Here is a 20,476-nt window from a genome sequence, read left to right as displayed (position 1 = left end):
GGGGGGGTTTGTTGTCCTCTTCTCGACTGACCAACAAATTGTTCCCATAATAATAATTATATCTTGTTGCTTTGTAGTTTTTTAAAATGTAGTGATGAAGCATGCACATTTTGGTTTTGTCCCCAAGAGGAGCTCCGTACAAAGTAGGCCTTTTAAGTATAGCCTATACTTTTCCTTTTACCAATTTAGGCCTGGTTAAAGTTCAGTATGGCTTTCCTTGGTCTGTGAGTCTAATTTTTTAATGTTTTATTTTAGGCTCAGGAGAAGGAAAAAACAACAACAACCCTATGTGTGGCCACTGTCCAGTCCGAATCTGATCGCCTCAGGTCGAATGAGAAAAGGGCCCTTTTAAGTGACTTGCCACTTGGACGCTTTGTTAAGCGCGAGAACTTTGATTTTTGCCCTTGTTAAAATACAAAAAACCCAGGACAAATGTATTGAAAAAGTCACCATTTACTGTGAATGTTCGGGGGATGACAAGATAATACCTTCTGATTAAAAAAAAAAGAGAATCAAATTTGTTCGTACCAAAAGTCGAGGAGGAACGAAATAGTCAAATGACGAGTAAACTCTATGGTTAAAAATCTGGTAAGATTCTGCAAGGAAAATGGAGTCATAGCGTTGGAGAAGAGAAGACTTTTTAGGCCTATGGCAGACTGCGAATGGTAAGGTAAAGACGAACGCCATATTTCCCATTGCATGCTTTTTGGTGGGCTGACCAGCTGAAAATGGTCGTTCAGTTTGGTTATGAATCTTAGGAAAAATAGTTCAGAGTTTTCCATTACCGCTACGAAAGCAGCGAGACGAACAGTGTTTGCCCTACTCAACTGTCTGTGCAGCAGTAGATATCTAGCTCAGTAGCAGCAAAGCCAAGTAGCCTTAGCCTTAGCAGCAGAAGACGTGTAGTACTGTAGTGTAGCAGTGGCCCAGTTGGCAGGTAAATGATTGGTAATTGGTACTTTCACTCCCGCACACAGATGCACTGCTCCAGGGGTCAAACTGCAGTCCTGTTTTCTGCAGATCACACATAAAGCCACTAAAACTGTCGCAAATCAATTATTTTCAAGACAACTTAAAAAAATCTAGAATCTAGATCTAGATCTAGATTAGACTAGATCTAGATCTAGAATCTAACTGTAAAATATCAAATTATAGGTAAAAACAGGGGGGCATGCCCCCCTGTAACCCCCCAGATTTTCTTTTACACCCCAGTGGGGCAGGCCTCCCTGGAACCCCCCGATTGGTCCAAAGCCAGCACGTCGATCTCGGTTAAAGAAAATCAAATATTTCAAAAAAACTATTAATTTGCGACGGAAATGAAGTTGATATGAATTTGTGTTCAGCGTATCAATATTTAGCAGAAATTAGGCAACTGGTAGCTGAGTATGAGACGGGAGGGAAAGTAAAAAAATACCAATGACATGATTCTTCTGAGGTCAGATTCAGATTTCAATGCAAAATCTGAACGTTGCTCTAGTGAGTTGATGAGATTTTAATAGTAATGGCCACCTCTATTCTCACCCGGGGTGAGAATAGTGCAGCCTGCGAGTCTTTTGGCTATTCTCACCCGGTGCGCGTTCACCGTTATCGATCTAGGCCAACAAATTTTGCGTTCACCCTAAACCACAGAAATTCTACACTGTGATACACAGAAAAATTGTAGAATTCTGTGCAGTGAACAAACGTTCCATTACAACTGTAGCCTACTAAAAGCGTACAATTTTGTCTGTGGGCAGTGGAGAGAGAGAGAGAAAGAGAGAGGAGTAGCGCGAGAACTTCCGGTCAAAACAAAATGGCGACCCGTGTAGTTCGGCTCGATTCGAAAAGTTAAATAGCCGTAGCATCTTTGTAGACAATCAAATTAATTTACTTTTGTGTTTTAACATCATTTTTTAACTTTGTTTTGGTCAATTTGATCGTCCACACCGATAGACAGTATATTCAGAAAGAGACAGAGAGAGAGAGAGAGGGGAGGAGTAGATCTTGCGAGAACTTCCGGGCAAAACAAAATGGCGACCCGCGTAGTTCGGCTCGATTCGAACAGTGAAATAACCATATAGCATCTTTGAAGACGATCAAATTAGCTTACTTTTGTGCTATATATAACGTAATTTTTTCTTGGCTTTTATCAATTTGATCATCCACACCGATAGACAGTATTCCAAAATGAGGAAAAGCAGATCTTGTTTCGCACCGGGTGAGAATAGCCTACGCTGGCAAGTCTCACCCGGGGTGAGAGGTAGATCGTTTTTCTATTCTCACCCCGGATGAGAATAGCCACTTCCAATATAAGTAGGCAATGCCAATGAAAATTTACATTTTCACTATGGCCCTTTTTTATTTGGTACCTAAGAAAGAATTTTCAATTCTAAGAATTATTGTAAGTGCTTCTTGAATTTTAAGAATCGGTTCATAAATTAAAAAAATAGGTAAGATTGAAGAATACTGGACCAGCAGACTGACTTTGCCTATGTCTCAACCTTACAAATTCATAATTTTCCCATTTTTAATATCTCTCAATGGAGAATCTCGGACCGGTAGATCTATTCATTAAAATTTTGTCAGGGGGGAGACCCCCCTGAACCCCCCTCCCCCCTCCTCCATCCCAACCACCCGCCCCACTTACCCCACTTTCTCGCGCAATAATGTACGAGTGGTCGGGTATTCTTCAATCTTCCCAAAAGTAATAGGGTTGTAAAGGTCGGCAAAATATAAATATGGATGACCCACATATATATATAGGAAAATATTCCTAAAAAGTGGACCACACAGTAGCAGATTCTGTAAGAAAATCGACGATATATCTCGGTAACTAATCGGAGTGTTGGAGAGAAACTTGGCTACCCGATGTGTTTTTGGGTGTAGAAATCATTTCTGCAGTCAGATTTACTACCCATTTCGTAGTCATTTTGTTTTAATTAAAATTTCGATGTATTACGAAGCATCGTATCACAACATGGGATCTTTAAGAATATATATGTCGGCAACGTGACTAAATAATTGCAAAGCTTTTTATGATGACTTTAGACCATGCCAACCGTAAAATATAAGTTCCAACAATCTAGCATGCCGTACAATTAAAAATTCTTTTTCCCCGTTGAGACCCGAACACCCCGAGACGAGATAACCTCGCCTCGGAATACCCCCATTGCGATGTTACAGGGGAATAGAGAGAAAAACAACCGGATGCGCGTGCCCGCCGTTGCCCTATTTCAAGTGACCAATGAATGGGCGCGGAATAGTCATGCGGGGATTTGTAGGTCAACATACATTTGCCGCGAGAGTGAGGGGAAAAAGGCCGGCCTCCGTGCGAAGCGGCTTTGGATAGGGGGGTAGTCGTGCATTTATGATCGGGTCTAAACAACTACTTGACACAGAACGTTCAAATTTGAGCACACTATACAGGATAGAGATCTCGGCGTTGAAATTCAAACTCCTTATAGTTTTCGGTGTACACGATACGAAAGTGTTCCCGACACCAAAAGTATATAGGTTAATTTATGTGTATGAACTTCAACGTCCACATATCATTAGTTTGCCCTATTTTCTGATTGGTTGCCAAGTTTCATTCGGATTGGTTCGGAAATAGAGCAGACCGAGGTTGACAAAGTTAGTCACCTATGCTTTGGCCGGGTCCGCAAAATTGCCCGCAAACGGGGACCAAATTTTCGCTGCGCGGGAAAGCCCGATTGGCATTGCTAGATTAGTTGATGAATGAAATCTCACTTTTAAAAAGTGCAGCAATGTTCATTCATGATGAGTCCCTAGATTTCTAGTTTTGCCTTGCTGTTGTTGCTTGTAAGAGGTTCAGGACAATTGTATTGTTGGGCTGGTTTTTACAGAACTCAAACTGTGACTGAGCTCTGCAGTGAGTTTTTGGGAATTGTGCCTGGGCTAGGCTTTTAACTAGGCTAGATCTAGAATCTAGGTCTAGAGTTATTCTGGTAAGTAATGCGCTACTGTAAACGATCTTTTGTGAATATCTCTGGAAGTTACAGGTCGATCTTCATGATTTTTTCACCAGAAGTTAGAAAGACTTCCTCTATACGGTGTAGCGCATTATAAAACCCAGCTGTTGTGATGGTGTTTGTTTGGTAACGTGTATATCTGGTTGATGCGCAAGGTGTCTGTTTTGGTGCAACATATCGTTTGGTTGAGTGCGCAAAAGTACCATGTTTACAGCTCTAGATCTAGATCGAGTTCTTTTCTGACACTTTTCATCTTTCTCTCTCCTGGCCTTGTCTTCTTTTCTTTGCAAGAAGTTCCTGTACTGACCGGAAATGAAGGCCAAGGTCAATGAGGCGTGTTATTTTTGGGAGCTGTGCGCCCCCTAACAGGAGATTTCCTTATATACCGTGTGTATGTGTTTTGATAATGGATAAAAAGAAAGGTGCTGTGGACACAAGATGGGGAAAGAAGAAAACAAGAATTAGACTATAACCTAGATTAGTATTCTTAAAGGAAAAGGACAAAAAAGAAGTTCTTCAGAAGTCCTCATTTAACTGCTACTGTGTCTGGTACATCACTCCTTTGATGCAAGAATGACTTCTTGTATTCATCAGATTTGTCGCCAAACTGACGCTTTGATAAAGAGAAACTGAATTTTTTCGTTTCGTTTCCTAAATATTCCTTTCCAAGTTTCCTATCCAAGTTTTCTAAGATCTAGTAGCAATAATAAGTCCCAATAATAAATGAGGAACCATGTTAAAACGAAGCTAAACTGAGGCACACCATCATTGCAGTTATTCGGCAATAGCCTACGTATAAAACAGCTGTGGAGTCTTGCTGATATATATCAACGAATCAATTTATCGACGATACGTTCGGAAAGAATTAAATTTCAAATCATCAAATGGATTCAACGAAAGGAGTTGGATTCCCCGTTTTTTTAATTCATAAAAATCATTAAAAATAACTCGGAGCCAACTATGACATAATGTATGAGCCAGCTCGGATTCAACGAAGTTGCTTGCTGGGTGAACAGCCTTTGATGACACGGCTTCGCTCATTCTTCTCTCGCAAAAAATGAGACTTGGATTCAACTAAATTGAAGGTCAGGCCTGATGACTTCGTTGAATCTGAGTTTCACTGTAGGGAAAAATGAGGAGAAAGAGGTTCTAGAGGTTTTATTAATTGACGATGGATCAAATAAAATAAATTTGTGTTGTCTAACTTTTTCTTGTGTTCAAATTTAAAATGGCCTGGAAGGGCCAACGCATTATATAATTTTATGCACTTCAAAAAAGTTTTGCGTGGACATAATTTGTGCAATTGTAACTCCTAACCTGCATATCTAATACTGTAGCTCTTGTCTACACTCGTTCACTATTCTGATCTAATCTTTTGCTTGATTTTAAAGAAATGGTCATGACAATGTCCCATTCACCTCCCACCCACAATTTCTAATTGATTGTGGATACATCTTTGTTTTGCAGACTCTCATAGATGATCTCTGTTGGACATGGACTCTGAGCAGACAGGAGATCAGCAGACAATGCTTGCTGGTGAGGTCAATCATTTTTAAGAATAGATTATAATATAAGTAGAATGATCAAATTGACCTTTGATTATGTAGTTGTGCTGTTGCAATGTTTTCTGTGCTTATTGTATTACAGAGGAGAGTCGTTAATAAACTGTAGAGATCGATGTTAAAGGTTGCACATTGTTGCTCATGTTATTATACAGTGGTGTTGAAAGCCAAAAGAAACTTGAAAATGTATTCACCCAGTCATCATGTTAAAGCCTAGCACTACGCACTCATGCAGCATACCAATTGAAAGCTAAAAATAGATTCTGCGTCTTTTGACACATTAATATTTTATCTTAGAGTCTGCTGAGATATGATCACTCAAAATTATCCATAAAAATCAGACTTGGCAAAATTCTGTGGAAATCCAAAAAGCTTTGTGTTTGCCCTCAAGAAATGGGATGTTCCTCAACGTATCCTTGCCACAGAGGGCAGACTTGTCTCAGGGTAGTGTTGAGGGGATAGTTGTGTTGAGGGGATAGTTGTGGAAAGGCAGATTGCTGCTGTGGCCACCGTGTGGCTGATAATGTGTGCTTGTGTTGTGAAGTCAGATGTGTGCTCTGAGGTAAGTATGATGATCAGGCTCAAAAGGAAAAATTCCCCTTTGCTCTTGTTAGATATGAGATTGCATTGCAGGACAAATCTTGATTGAGAGATTCTGATGGACCGCTACATTTTCCTTGAAAGATCATGTAATAACTACTGTATTTTTTCCCTCTTCCCCTCTTTCCACTGCTTTTTTCATGTCCACATCTTTCAGTTCGACGTGAAGAGCATATTCTATATCTCCGTCATGATGCTCCCCCTGATGTCTACATTTTATGTCTGCGGGAACAGTTTGTTGACTATTATTATAACTCTCTATTTTAGATTTTTATCAAATTGTTTCTCAAGAAGTTGATAGATTGCTTTCTTTTCTTCCTGACTCCAGTTGAGAAAGAACCGGAACATTCCCAGGACAGCAGTACCGATATTCAGGTGAATGTCATCTCTTTTCCTTGTGTAAAGCATTTTGCGAACTGCTTGTGACATGTACAGTTGAACCTGCCTTAATCCTGTGTAAGACGGACACCTGTCATAACAGAATCTCCCCGCCCTTGATCAATTCCTCTATAGTTACCTCGATAAGACGGACACCTGTCATAACAGAATCTCCCCGCCCTTGATCAATTCCTCTATAGTTACCTCGATAAGACGGACACCTGTCATAACAGAATCTCCCCGCCCTTGATCAATTCCTCTATAGTTACCTCGATAAGACGGACACCTGTCATAACAGAATCTCCCCGCCCTTGATCAATTCCTCTATAGTTACCTCGATAAGACGGACACCTGTCATAACAGAATCTCCCCGCCCTTGATCAATTCCTCTATAGTTACCTCGATAAGACGGACACCTGTCATAACAGAATCTCCCCGCCCTTGATCAATTCCTCTATAGTTACCTCGATAAGACGGACACCTGTCATAACAGAATCTCCCCGCCCTTGATCAATTCCTCTATAGTTACCTCGATAAGACGGACACCTGTCATAACAGAATCTCCCCGCCCTTGATCAATTCCTCTATAGTTACCTCGATAAGACGGACACCTGTCATAACAGAATCTCCCCGCCCTTGATCAATTCCTCTATAGTTACCTCGATAAGACGGACACCTGTCATAACAGAATCTCCCCGCCCTTGATCAATTCCTCTATAGTTACCTCGATAAGACGGACACCTGAATAAAGTGGAACCGGACAGAGAAATTTCTTCCCTTCAGAGGGTTTTTGCCTAAGACAGAAAATGTTTTGTTCTCTCAGCCCTGATTTGAGACAAAACTATCAGGTTTGGTTTCATCGGCTCTTACCTTTACGCTACGCTACCAGGCGAGGAAAGAGAGCGGAGGTGTAATTTGAGGGTGGTATGGGTGCGAAATCTCACCAGTGTCTGTGAAAGTGCTCAAGTGGCGCTCCAGCTCCGAATCTTTAATGAGTAGCCAGAGGTGTGAAATTAGTTTGACCAATGCTTGCTGCCCTGATCATAAGGCCAGCAAAGAAAAAAGTTCCCCAAATCGTTGTTACATGAACGAGAGGAATGGCACTGTGTTACTGTGTTTATTACACCGATGGGCGGGGCTAAGGGTGGAAGCAAGGGAGATGAACGAGAGGAATGGCATTGGGTGACTGTGTTACTGTGTTTATTACACCGATGGGTGGGGCTAAGGGTGGAAGCAAGGGACATGAACGAGAGGAATGGCATTGGGTGGCTGTGTTACTGTGTTTATTACACCGATGGGCGGGGCTAAGGGTGGAAGCAAGGGAGATGTTCAAAAGTTTCTATTTTTAATAGGTCGAACTGGGGTCCTATGAAATTATACAAGCACTGGTGACAATGAATAAGTAAGACTGACACATCCCATTATCAGAGAGGATAGAACTTTAGAGGTGAGAAGTTCTGATCATTGCTTGCCGATGGGACAAACGACCCCTTATTCCAGCGGCTAGGCCTCTGAAACCCCCTCCCCTTTCCATGACCCCCTAAATTCCCCTTTCCAAGACAGAAAATGTCGGAGATGGAAGTATTGTAAAGGCTCCCTTTCAATTTCGTTGTTCACTGGTTCACTGTACTGGTATGCTGGTGATGGATAGAAGCAATTCATTAAAAGACAAAAAAAAAGAACTCCTTTTTTGGATGGGGATGAAGAGAATCATTCTTTCTCTTCATTTACTTTTTATTCTTCATTTGTTATCAGTGAATAACATATTGTTTTTGAATATGCTTTCTTTCTATTTGTAAGAAAATATAAAGGTAATGCCATTTTTATTTATTTTGTTGTAAAGAAAAAGTGCAAGCTAACTTTGCATTTGCTTACCTATTACCTGCTAGAAATGTTGAATTGTCTGAATGAAATGTATGCTTTCCACCTTCAGGTAAAAGAAGAGCCTGAGGATGCTGGATTTGACCAGACTACAAGCACACCAGCTACAAGTGAGCACACCTCCAACCCAGATTCCAGAAATTCCTCACCGCTTCCCCCAGTCACATTTGGAACTATGTCGCCGATTCAGACAATTGACAGCTCATCAGCACGGGAGGAAGCTTCATCTGTTGAGCCTGTTCCACTTAATGACCTGTATGCTGGGTCTAGCATTCGTTCACAGCTTCATGGAGCGATTGAGGGCAAAAAAATGGATGCTGTACAGAACATTGTAGAAAGTCTCCTGAAAAAAAATGAAACCCTCTTGGCCTTGAGCGATGCCGGGGGTTTCAGACCCAATTCACGTAAACAGAAAGCAGCATTTGATGGTTGCGCGAAAAAAACAGATCCAACTTTTCCCTGTTCTGGGAAAGCTAGTGTGTTTCCTGTGTCACAAAGTCTGCAGGCGCGCATGTCCGTTGGTAATAGTGTCGGGAAAAAGAGTACTCAAACCCAAAACCCAAAGCTAATGCGCCCAAAGAGCCCCACACGAAGGGCTGGCTTTGCCCTTAGAGACAAGGTCCAGTTTTCCAATGCCTTGATGGAATCGGAGCTTGGTGATCCGGAGATTGAGGATATTTTTAGAGTTCAGAACCATGAATTAGTCTGTGGGATCGGAGCCCAGTCTTTAGTGTCAGATAAGGAAGACAAGGTGGTAGCTACTTTAGATCTTGGCTATTTTTGGTGCAACTTTTGTCCCTTTATGTGTAGTAGTAAGACTCTTCTTCTCCAGCATGTTTCTGAACACAGATTTAGCTGCAGGCACTGTGACTATGAGTCTTTTTGCAGGTCGGATATTGTCCGCCACATGAGCAAAATGCACGAAGAATTTTCCAGAACATCAGAAACGTTTTACTATTGTACTCTCTTGTCAGATTACTTAAGGGTTAGAGCTAGGGTTCAAGATAAGGAAAATAATCGTCCTCACAAAGACCCAGATGAAGACACGGAGGAGATTGACCCAAGTTTGATGGAAACTGCTGCTCAAAACCTCTCCTCTCGAAAGAGAAAGGCAGTGGAAGAGAGTTGTCATGTGAATTCTCCATCGCCACCAAAGACAGCTAAACCAAACACAGAATCTCAGGGACAAGTTGGAAACAGTGAGGGGAGAAAAAATCGTCCAGGCAAGTCAAGAAAAAATCAGAACCCAAAGCGTCATCCTCAGCCAAAAGACTCGGATTATGATGTTTTCGAAATGGAGGTGTATGAGGTGGAAGAAAACCCACTTGAAAATGTAGATGGTGAAGAGAATGGGAAGCTGATGTATCCATCCAACCATAACTCTGCATCAAATCAGTCCTCACACTCTTTTAACACTTCTAGCAGCAAGACTGGCAGCACATATAGGCAGGCGTCCCCATCGGTGCAAACCTCTCAAAATGTTGTCACAGCTCATAGCTCTAACCCATCAGTGGTGAGACCAGTGCGCACTCCTGTACCGTACAGGGGACGGGGCTACAAAGGGAAGTCCACAAGCACCTCCAGCCTATACTGGAGTTGTGGCTACTGCTCATTTCAGAGCACGAGTCAGGCAGAAATCAAAGAACATTCCAACAGGGAGCACCCAGGGAAACCCCATCGATATGTGGCACTGATAAAAAACTTGCCTCCAGAAACTTCAGTGGGTAATCAACATTCGTTCCCTACCTCAAGGCCCCCTGCTGTTTCTACATTCAGAGACCGCCAGCACACAGCTTCCACCTCCTCGCATTCTGTAAACAGCAGAAATGGGGCCTCTCATGTGGCTGCTGACAAAGACATTGTAGCCCTCAAAGAAGACTCAGATTCCGCCAATCTACTTAAGGTGCGATTCCCCCCCACCCGAGCCAAGAAAGAGAACACAGTGTACAGGTGCTACCACTGTTCCTACACTGCTAAACGTCATTCTTCCATGAAAAGTCACATCTACTATAAACACAGAGGGAAAGGGCTCGTTGCTGTGGATGATGAGTCACAGACAGGTCAGCAGATTTTTTTCTGTGCCCGAGATGACTGCACTTTCAAATCCAGCATTGCTGATTCGTTTCTGCAGCATGTGGATCAGTGCACCCCATGGAACAGACCTGAGCTGGCGGATGTGGAGGTGGAGCCTCATATCCGTGAGTGTCTGGAGCAGACTGTCAACTTTGCAGAGATGTCAAAAGAAAAGGTATGACACTGGGTCCCTGTCTCCTGTTAGCCCGATTGATTGCATGGCTGAAACTCTGTTCTGCTGCCTTTCTTCATTATGTTCAGTTGGACTAGATGGCCTCAGTTGTCCACTAATCTCTTGCTTTGTAGAATTACCACGACAACTTGCTAGTTTTATGTTGTAACCCAGCTAGAGGACTAGTACATTATGTCTATTATAGTTTGTTTTATTTGACCTTTTTTGTACGAGTTCTCGTTATTGTTGCATGACCAGTTTCTGTTCCCTGCGTAATAACAGTAACACCCATCTGTTGCAAAATGAGCCAACATTACTGTGTTTTGGAGCTGCCAAGTTGTCTGTGTTGTATGTATCAATGAACAGACCAGTTGTCCTCTGTCTTCACTAGCATGGTTTTGTAGTGTGCCCAATATTGTGTTTTGGAGCTGCCAAGTTGTCTGTGTTGTATGTATCAATGAACAGACCAGTTGTCCTCTGTCTTCACTAGCATGGTTTTGTAGTGTGCCCAATATTGTGTTTTGGAGCTGCCAAGTTGTCTGTGTTGTATGTATCAATGAACAGACCAGTTGTCCTCTGTCTTCACTAGCATGGTTTTGTAGTGTGCCCAATATTGTGTTTTGGAGCTGCCAAGTTGTCTGTGTTGTATGTATCAATGAACAGACCAGTTGTCCTCTGTCTTCACTAGCATGGTTTTGTAGTGTGCCCAATATTGTGTTTTGGAGCTTCCAAGTTGTCTGTGTTGTATGTATCAATGAACAGACCAGTTGTCCTCTGTCTTCACTAGCATGGTTTTGTAGTGTGCCCAATATTGTGTTTTGGAGCTGCCAAGTTGTCTGTGTTGTATGTATCAATGAACAGACCAGTTGTCCTCTGTCTTCACTAGCATGGTTTTGTAGTGTGCCCAATATTGTGTTTTGGAAGTGCGAAGTTTTCACCATTCTGAAAGTAGAATTCACCTGGGCTTAGAAGTTTTGTGTCTTATTTTTTTTTTAAACTAGTAAAGAAATGTTTGAATACAAAATTCTCCTGTATGTATATATGTAAAGGAACAGTAAAGGATATGGGATGGCTTCATGTCTTGGATTTAACATGGAAATTGGCTGCAGGTTTATTTTTGAATGGTTGTTGTGTGATTTTTGTGTTGAAGTATGACAGATAGTGAGATATGGCATGGCTCAGTTTGAGTTTGTCTTGACCCCCTATGACCTACTGCATGGTTGTGTTTTACTTCAACGGAATGTAGCTGTCGATGGAACAAAAGTTGTACAGGGCTGGTTTGGGTTTTCTTCCCCTTTGAATCAGAAAAGTAAACTGTTTGTTTTTTGTGTTTTTTGGTCTACATTATTCCCTTACTAAAACGAAGAAAAGTACTGTCCATCTGTATGGTACAGCTGTTGGCATTCAAGTATTTCAAGACTACTTCAAGCCAGAATGCATTCTCTTACTTTTCTAACAACTTTCTTTAATTTTAAAAGGTTTTAAACTTTATTTACGATTCAGTTTCTCAAAAAAAAATTGCTGAACTTGATCTGACTGTTATTTGAGTGTCAAGTGTGAGTAACTGTATAGTGCACAGTTTGCTTTTAAATGAGACTCTGTCAACCCAATTCAAGAAAATCACCAAAGAAAAATCCCTAATTTTTGACCCATCTGTACTGTACCTGCATGAACCCAGCAGCCAATCAGGTACTTTACACTTTATTGACTTAAGCTTGGGAAGTCAGTGCCAGAGGTTCGCTGCATACCCATACAGAGCAATTTTCTCATGTATCATTTGTTAGGTCTAAACTTTCAATGTTTGTGGTCCATTTGAGCTCGGGTTGTTGTGCAGGAGGGGTGGGTAGGTAGCCTAGAATGTTCTTTAGCATGTCCCCGGGTCAGTGTGGTAAGTGTGGGGAGTGAAATAAACATTTGTCGGGAACAACTTCAATTTTAGAGGTTTGGGAAAGAAAGGAGTTTGAAAATAGTCATTATTTTTTTAATCCTCGGGAACTAGGCCTACTGAAGATCCATAGCAAATGTCAGGTGCTTGGGTGATACCACTCTCAGGTAGGGACTCCAAAAATAAACTTTTGATTTTGAGAGGAGATATTTGTACACAGGCAGTTTTGCCTGTTTGATTAGTGTACGAGTTCCAAATACACATTGGCATTGGTTCTTAATGAGAGTATAATTTGTTTTAGATTATTTTTCTTCTGCCACAAGTGTCATTTTTTGGTAACCTTTTATATTATCATTTTGACAGGAATGGAAATTTGAAATGAAGTTTTCTAGATTTGTATTGTTCTGTTGTTGTTCCGAGCTTTGCCTGTTGAAGAAAGCCTGTTTGTCGTCAGGTCCAATTTTACGTACACCTCACTATCCTTCCTGTATTAACATGACAAACTTACTGATCTGAGTGCCTAATACCAAATATCTGTAAATAAAGGTTTTTTGCCTTATAGACAAGGATTATGTGCAATATTTCTGTCATCAAGCCTGTTTTCCTGTGTGTAATTTGAATACATTTCCTTAAAAACTAATTATTTCTCCTTTCTCTTGTAAGCTGTTTCCTTCTCTCTGAATTTCACTATTAATCAATAACAGCCTGGGAGTATTTTTTTTAGTCTTTCTTGAATATTATCTTCTCATTTAGTAAGTACTAACACTTGCCAATGTACGAAAAGAGTCCTCAATATAAACTATAAACATAGCATGCTCCTTTACACCGCCATCCGTCCATTGCCTCAGTTGTACGGTCCTTATCAAACTACTGTAAATTTACCCCATTGTACCGCCAATGAACATGCCTCCAGAAGTACACACTGGGCTACACACGGCGCTCGGCACATCCACTCGGTGGTTGCTTGACCATTTTTCCCACACAAGTCTACAAGCTAGGTCTAGATCAAACGCTTTTCGCCCATTTGCTCCTGCCCCACCCATCCCACCTTGCTACCCTTGTCTTGAAGATTTCAGACCCCCCGGGGCAGTGCCACTGACTCTAGTGTCTTTAGGCCATTCCCAAAGGGGGGACATTTCTCGTTCAAGCATAGTAGAATTGTAAATGGGCTGATTCATGTCACGCTCATAACTATGCCTGATCTACAACAGGGAACTGCTGCTTTTTCTTTCCTAATCCTTACTCTTGTCATTTTTCTCTACTTCTTTTGTATGTTTGTCACTCTCTTGTGACCTATTTCTGGGGTGCCTTGATAGTCGAAGCTGACCTTGTGCTGTTGAAGCTAGAGAGGTGAGCAGTCTAAGTTTGATTCCCCGTAAAGACTTCTCTGTTGACAACCACCCCCTGGCGCTCATATAACCGTATGCAGTTGCAAGCGCCGTAAAACTTCTACTATTTAAAAAAAAAAAAAAAGATTTCAGGCCAAATGGATACTGTGATGTAGTGTGCCGCAAGTGATTACAGTAACAATGACAATACAAGATCTTGAGAGGACAATTAGAATAAAATATAGCATTGTAATTCAGCATCAAATTTCACTCCCCGTGTGAATTCGAGTAAATTTGATGATGAAAATGGTATTCTGTTTTGGCCTCTGTCAATATTAAAAAATGGAATAAGATTTTTAAGTTGCCTGGAGAAACTTTAAAGGAACCTCACCATCCTGCGCCCTCCCCCCCACAAAATATCTGGCGTGGCCAGACATCAGCCCAATAACTTACAGGCTGGCGAAAGCCCATGGGGCTTTTATTTAGTGAAGACTCACGCTCAAGTCAAAGTGACAGATGGAAGGGAGGTAACTTAGTACTTTATAGGTAGTGATTGGTAAACAAGTTCCCTTGATATTGGACAGTCAGTGCTACATGTATTTGACAGAGGACATGAAAACCTCATTGTATCACCAGCCCCGATGTACCCCAAACTTCAGGATAGTCCCAAGTGGGTGGTTGGCGGGTGCTCTCATGTGGCTTGCCCCTTCTTTCCTATTAAACATCTATTAACCTTTCCTCCCCTCCTTTTTTGTGTTGTTACTCTCTTGTATCACCTCTGATCTTTGGCACTTATTTGACCTTAGTGTGTTGCAAGTGCCGTAAAACTCTGACTAAAACAAGCTTATTTCTCCAAGGCGGTATAACAGGATTGGACTGTAATTATACCCACAACTAAACTTTCAGAAAATACACACTCTCTTTCAGATGCAATATTATATTGTTCTACTGTTTGACGTTTATTGTTAGGTTGTTTTAGGTGGAGTGCAGTCTAACAAAATATTTTACATACCGGACAGGAAGATGTTGAAGGGTTAAAGAGAAACGTTGCATGATGATAGAGCTGGTGAGTGCCTGTTCAATGCCCCATTGAGTGGTGGAAATTTTTTACTAGTTTTAAGAGGTAATCGAATTGAGTTTTTGAACCTTGATCCATAATCTAGGAACGTCTTTACTTGAGAGGGCTTCAGTCTCGAGATCTCTTGTTGAGGTTTGGCTAGGCAGGGCAGCTTCATAATCTTATATGAATGCAAAATGTTTTTGTTGGAACGTTTTCTTTGTTTTCTTGGCAGCTCCATTTGACAAACTTTGGTGGACACAGCTTCACGTCTACATATTTTGTTTGACTCATTTACAAATATAGTATGTATGTATGTACACTGTCTTGTGTAGTAGGCTACAGTTTCTTGTTTTCACAAAGTTTGTGGATTCTGTCTTTTTTATTTTTGGTTTAGAGCATGAACAATATGTACATCTAGTTAAATTCTAAAAAATGCATTGTGTTAAAGACTTGAAAGATTTTAGTGGTATGGGGCCGTTTGAAGTAACTATCATGTTCCTTTCACATGTTCTGTCAATGAGTTCATATGCTTTTTTAAAAGACATATTTTCTGATATGGAAAGAAAAGTGCAGTACTCTGATCTCCCATCTCTTGTCTTGAAAAAAACCCCAGTTTCACCCATGCAATCAACTGTTTATATGTTGATGTAGCATTTGTATGCCCAAGGGCAACAATTTTGACCTTTTGGTCATTTTGCTGCCCTGAACTCAAATTTGCGACGTTAAAGAAAAGAAGTCTGATGGTTCTAGTTTCAGATCTAGTGGAGAGCAAGTTCAAGTCCACAGTGAACCTGATGAAGAGGACAGTGGAGGAGGTGAAAGTCCAGAAGAGCTGAATGGGCGCTCTTTGTCTGGGTCTTCTGAAGATAGAGAAGGAGCTGTCGGTGAGTTTCCTGCTGCTCCCTGGAGTCCGTGCAGCTCTAGGGCAGCCTCCGGCTCCCCAGATTATTCTTACAGGTCTCCGTGTGGTGAACAAGAGCAGATGGTGCAGGATGAGGATGAGGATCAGTGGTATTCAGAGGTACAAGTGACATATCCAGAAGTACAACACATGACGAAAGACGAAGAGGGACAGATGATGGAAGACGAAGACAAGAGCCTCTTACGGCCAGATAGACTGTCGAAGAAAGGCATGAGGGATGGGGATCTTAATCATAGATTTGAGGCACGTTGTGATGATGATCCTGCTGGAGGGGTCCAGGGTAAAAATGATAATGATAGCTTTTCTCATGATAGTAGAATTCTACAGAAGTGTGATAGGGAGAGGAAGGCTTTGTCTGGGTGGAAAATTGATCGTACAGCTGCTATAAATTGTGATGATAAAGGTGAAGATTGTGATGATAAAGGTGAAGATTGTGATGATAAAGGTGGAGAATGTGATGATAAAGGTGGAGAATGTGATGAGTGTGGTGATACTGGAATCTCCGGGAAAGGTAATGTTTGTAACAATATTGATGGAGATAACATGATGGGTAGTTGTGATGAGGAGACTGCTTTCCAAAATGGAGAGAATATTGTAGGTAGTTGCGATGTTGTCTGTGAAGCTGTTGATACTAGTTTGAGTGTGTGTCAGTCTGAAAGTGATGTGTTTGTCCCTGTGGGTGTGTCCGAGGTGCCTTTTTCAGCTGGAGCTGACACTGACCAGCCAGTGTTGAAAGCTGTGTGTGATGGCAAAGATGAGACACTTGAGGAGGAGGAGGATGGTGGGAACGAGAGATGGGATTTGGAAAAAACTACAAATGTCCCAGCCTGTGAAGAAAAGACTGTCTTGACTTCTTCGCACAGCAATCCCCTGAAGCTCAAGTTTAAATTGACTGGTGACAACAATATGCGCTGCAGCATAAGTGGGGAGGAGGCCGGAGTCGAAGGAGGAGGGGAAGAGTCTGAGTCTGAGGGAGAACAGGACTCATCTCGAAGCTCTTCCTCCTCCTCATCGTCCTCCTCCTCCTCCTCTTCTTCCTCTGGGTCTTCATCTGGTTCAGAGAGTGAGGATGAAAGTCGTGATAGGAAAAAAATAGTTGGTGGTCACAATGATAGCAGCAATAGTGTGCACGATGCTAAAGAAGCTCCCAGGGCGCCTTGTGGCGGAGGGGAAGACTTGACAGAGGAGTTTGCTCAAAGTGTCAATAGTGTAAGTGAAATGACAGACAAAGATGCAGATGCCTGCTTGGAGAAAGCCAAAACAAAATGGCTGGCTGATCTGATCGACTCCACCGGAGACTCGGACAGTGACGTGCCGTCTGACCCCAGAAGTGCACCGCTCTCGGTGACCTCGGCAAGTGAGATGGGGGACAGTTCTTGTGATGCTTTTGGTGCCAATGGAAGTTCTGTACCTATGCGTAGTGACTCTCGAAGCTCGTTGCACAAAGCGGACATGCCTGTGTTGCATCGTTGTGATGAGTCACCTGACAGTAAGCAGCAGAATTGTTTGGAAGCCCCGAAGGAACGAGTTTGTTCTGTCGCAGGAAGTCCCAGTGTTGGTGAGCAAACAGCGAGCACGGAGAAAATGCCTGCTCCTATACTGAGTCCAGCTGGAGATAGAAGAGATAAAGCACAGTCTTTGATGAAACGTGATGTTGCGAAGAATGCCAGCAAAATGTGGATGGCTTGTGTGCCTGCTCGTAGTGCAGCTATGAAAGCCCTGAGTAAGATGAAGCCATCCTTTGAAGAAGAGGAGGAGGAAGGTATAGAAGAAAAAGACAGTGATTCCAGTTCCAAGCATTTTTCTGCAAAGTCAAAAATCAATGTAAAGAAATCCTCCGATGCATCTGTTCATGGAAAGAATCCCCCGTCCAGTCAGAAAATAGTGGGTGGTCACTTGTACAAATGTCATGGAAAGAATCCCCCGTCTAGTCAGAAAACAGTGGGTGGTCACTTGTACAAATGCCGCTACTGTGAAAAATCTAGTCCAACATCCCTTTGGGATGTGAAACAACATTTGATGAGACATCACAAGTCTATGGCCCCCATTGTGACACGCTACTATCCTGTGCGGAAAACAGGAAGGACCAGATTCTATGTTTGCACAATGGAAGGCTGTTGTAAACTTCTCATCTCCCTAGAGGAGCTGCTGTCTCATCAAGAAAATCATAGCACAGGGCAAGAACCAAAGTTATCCGCGAGGAAGCAAAGCGACAGAATGACAGGGAATAGTGCAGGTTCATCTACTAGGAAGTCATCTGTATCAGGGTCTAAATCTCAGACTCCCAGATTGCCTTCTGGTCTGTTGCCGCACTGCAGGGTTGAGTTGAATATGTTGGATGTCAACAATTTGCCCCCTGCCAAAAAATCGTCCACACCCAAGTCATTCCCCAAACCCCCTCCTAAAGTGGTTGAGAAAAAATACCAGTGTCTGTACTGTACAGAGTTTGTGTATGACAATGTCCTGGCGGGCATGAAGTCACATTATGCTAAAGAGCATGAGGGTCAGTTGATGGTGATGAGGGACACAGAGGCTCGCCGGGCACAAAGACCGTCACGTCTGTACGTGTGTGAGAATCCTGCCTGTGATTTTCTTTCAGTGAACCGTTCAGATTTGACCAGCCATGCCAAATGTCACACGAAAACCAACTTCACTTATGTATACGAGTGCCCGGCTTGTGGGTGGTTCTCCTCCTCTCACTCAGCAGCCGAGCAGCATCTGCAGAACAACCACAGCGGTGAGGAGAATGTTTCTCTAGTGCAGACTCAGGTCACTGTGGATGAGTTTGGACAGACCTCCAGGAAAGTGCTGGCTTGAGGGTAGAACAATTGTCCTCTAGTGCAGACTCAGGTCACTGTGGATGAGTTTGGACAGACCTCCAGGAAAGTGCTGGCTTGAGGGTAGAACAATTGTCCTCTAGTGCAGACTCAGGTCACTGTGGATGAGTTTGGACAGACCTCCAGGAAAGTGCTGGCTTGAGGGTAGAACAATTGTCCTCTAGTGTGCTGCTGGTAGCCTCAGTTGCCCCCAATGTCAGCCAAAGGACAGACTGCTCTATTTCCGCTGTACAACGCTATGGCAACAAAAGGCCTTGAAATGGAGTGGAATCTACCACTAGCAACTTAGTCAACTGAGCTGCTTGCAGTTTCTCTGCCTGTTTGACCACCCATATGACCGTCCTTCATTCTCTGTCTCCAGTTGTGTATCTGCTGAATGCACTTGAAGTGCATGTCCTTCTGTATATTTGACAGGAAAATATCACATTGTCAGCACTTTGTGCTTGAGGTCATCGTTCACTTAGGCAGCAGAATACAGCCAAAGTCATCTGTAGTTTAAATAATACATTTTTGTGGTCATCACTGTGGACACCCTCTTCACCAATTTTGTCTGCATAATTCTGAGACTAAGGCAGCCACCACAACTCTGTCTCAGAGGAAGCTGTCTAGAGGATTCAGCTCAAGCAGCATTAGCCCATTTTGTTGGGAGCTTCGTCTAGTCAGTCAGTACGAATGTGTTGTTGTTGTTGTTGTCAAGGGTGCATGTTGTCCTTTCTTTATATTTGTACAAATTTTGTCTTTGGCTAAGGTAAACTTTGTACCTTTCTTTTCTATTCCACTCAGAGTGATGTTGATTTAAAGTGTGGGTGGTGTGTTTCCTTTTACAGCTCGAATGTGATTTGTATTTAGTTTTATCTTAGAAATTATACACTGGTCTCCACCTAACAATTCTCACAAACGCGGTTTTATCATGCGTAATGGAAATTATTTTCTTTATAGAGACATATTTATATTTTCATGTCGAAGAACCCGTCTAAAAATAGAATTGTGCCGCTCAGGGCAATCAACTTTTTCTGATCTGCTTTGTTTTGTGCTCATTGGGGGGGGGGGGGGGGAGGCGGGGGGAGAGAGGAGTTGGCACGGACTAGCAGACATTGTACAGTAAGCACACTTACTCTCAAAGTTTTTCAGGCATGCATTTGAGCTCTGCACAGCTGAGTAGATTTGCACAGGTAAAATCACTTGCGCCTTTCTAGTAGTCAAAGCATCTGATTGTCCCATAAATGCAGTCAGTGAGTCATTCTTTTTTTTTCACCTGTACAGCATTGTAACTGGTTCCATTTCAGTTTCTGTGTGCTGTCAAAGCACAGCAATGGTGTTGCGTTTTAAAAATTCTCTCTGCAGCCTCTGATTCCCACTTGCACTCTAAATAACGAGCACCACACAGACGTGCACATACACATAATGTTTCACTTTTTTATACAGTAGACTTATCTTCCATTGGGTATCAGTATTGCCTTTGGGTCGTTATTTAGAACAGAATTACAAAGGAAATCATCGGTTAGGAATGGAATTGTGCCCTTTGAAGTCTGTCGAAAAACTCAGTCCGCCTGCTTAATTACAGAGCCTGTATTTCTCTATCTCACGATGGCCGCTTTCTTTGACGGAGACCACTGTACATTGTTGTTTTGATTGTAGAAGTGCTTCTTTCTTGTACCTTTCTTCAAACTCTACTTTTGATATGCTTGATGTGAATGAAAAAGCTAATCCGCTTCGCTCAGTATATATACTTATGAATTCTATCATAGATATATGTTCTATTTACCAATATTGTTCTATTATGGAAAACCTTTCCTGGAGATTCTGCCCA

At 42.2% G+C, this 20,476-nt stretch overlaps 1 protein-coding gene across 3 annotated transcripts; it reads left to right on the top strand.

Annotated features, from left to right (window-relative positions):
• Positions 1 to 221: 221 nt before the first annotated feature.
• Positions 222 to 19,717, top strand: LOC101853047 (serine-rich adhesin for platelets). Of its 3 annotated transcripts, XM_035973279.1 has the most exons (6): positions 222 to 665; positions 5,436 to 5,504; positions 6,459 to 6,505; positions 8,442 to 10,637; positions 15,641 to 18,598; positions 18,680 to 19,717. In XM_035973279.1, exons 2-6 carry the CDS (start codon positions 5,462 to 5,464, stop codon positions 18,725 to 18,727), a joined length of 5,292 nt encoding a protein of 1,763 aa, XP_035829172.1. In that variant the 5' UTR covers positions 222 to 665; positions 5,436 to 5,461; the 3' UTR covers positions 18,728 to 19,717. The 3 variants fall into 3 exon arrangements, with proteins under 3 accessions (XP_035829172.1, XP_005111728.1, XP_005111726.1); XM_005111671.3 differs by having other exon boundaries at positions 15,644 to 19,717; XM_005111669.3 differs by having other exon boundaries at positions 222 to 670; positions 15,641 to 19,717.
• The last annotated feature ends 759 nt before the right edge of the window (positions 19,718 to 20,476 follow it).

Source organism: Aplysia californica, unplaced genomic scaffold (assembly GCF_000002075.1).
Source record: "Aplysia californica isolate F4 #8 unplaced genomic scaffold, AplCal3.0 scaffold01099, whole genome shotgun sequence".
Classification (NCBI taxonomy): Eukaryota; Metazoa; Mollusca; class Gastropoda; order Aplysiida; family Aplysiidae; genus Aplysia; species Aplysia californica.
The sequence above is the reverse complement of the archived record's forward strand: the minus strand, read 5'-3'. Positions and strand labels throughout refer to the sequence as shown.

Coding starts and splice junctions, on each gene's coding strand:
- LOC101853047 (XM_035973279.1), top strand. CDS start 5,462: ATGGACTCTGAGCAGACAGGAGATCAGCAGACAATGCTTGCTG. Junction 6,506..8,441: donor ACAGCAGTACCGATATTCAG/GTGAATGTCATC, acceptor TTCCACCTTCAG/GTAAAAGAAGAGCCTGAGGA. Junction 18,599..18,679: donor TTTCTCTAGTGCAGACTCAG/GTCACTGTGGAT, acceptor GTGCAGACTCAG/GTCACTGTGGATGAGTTTGG.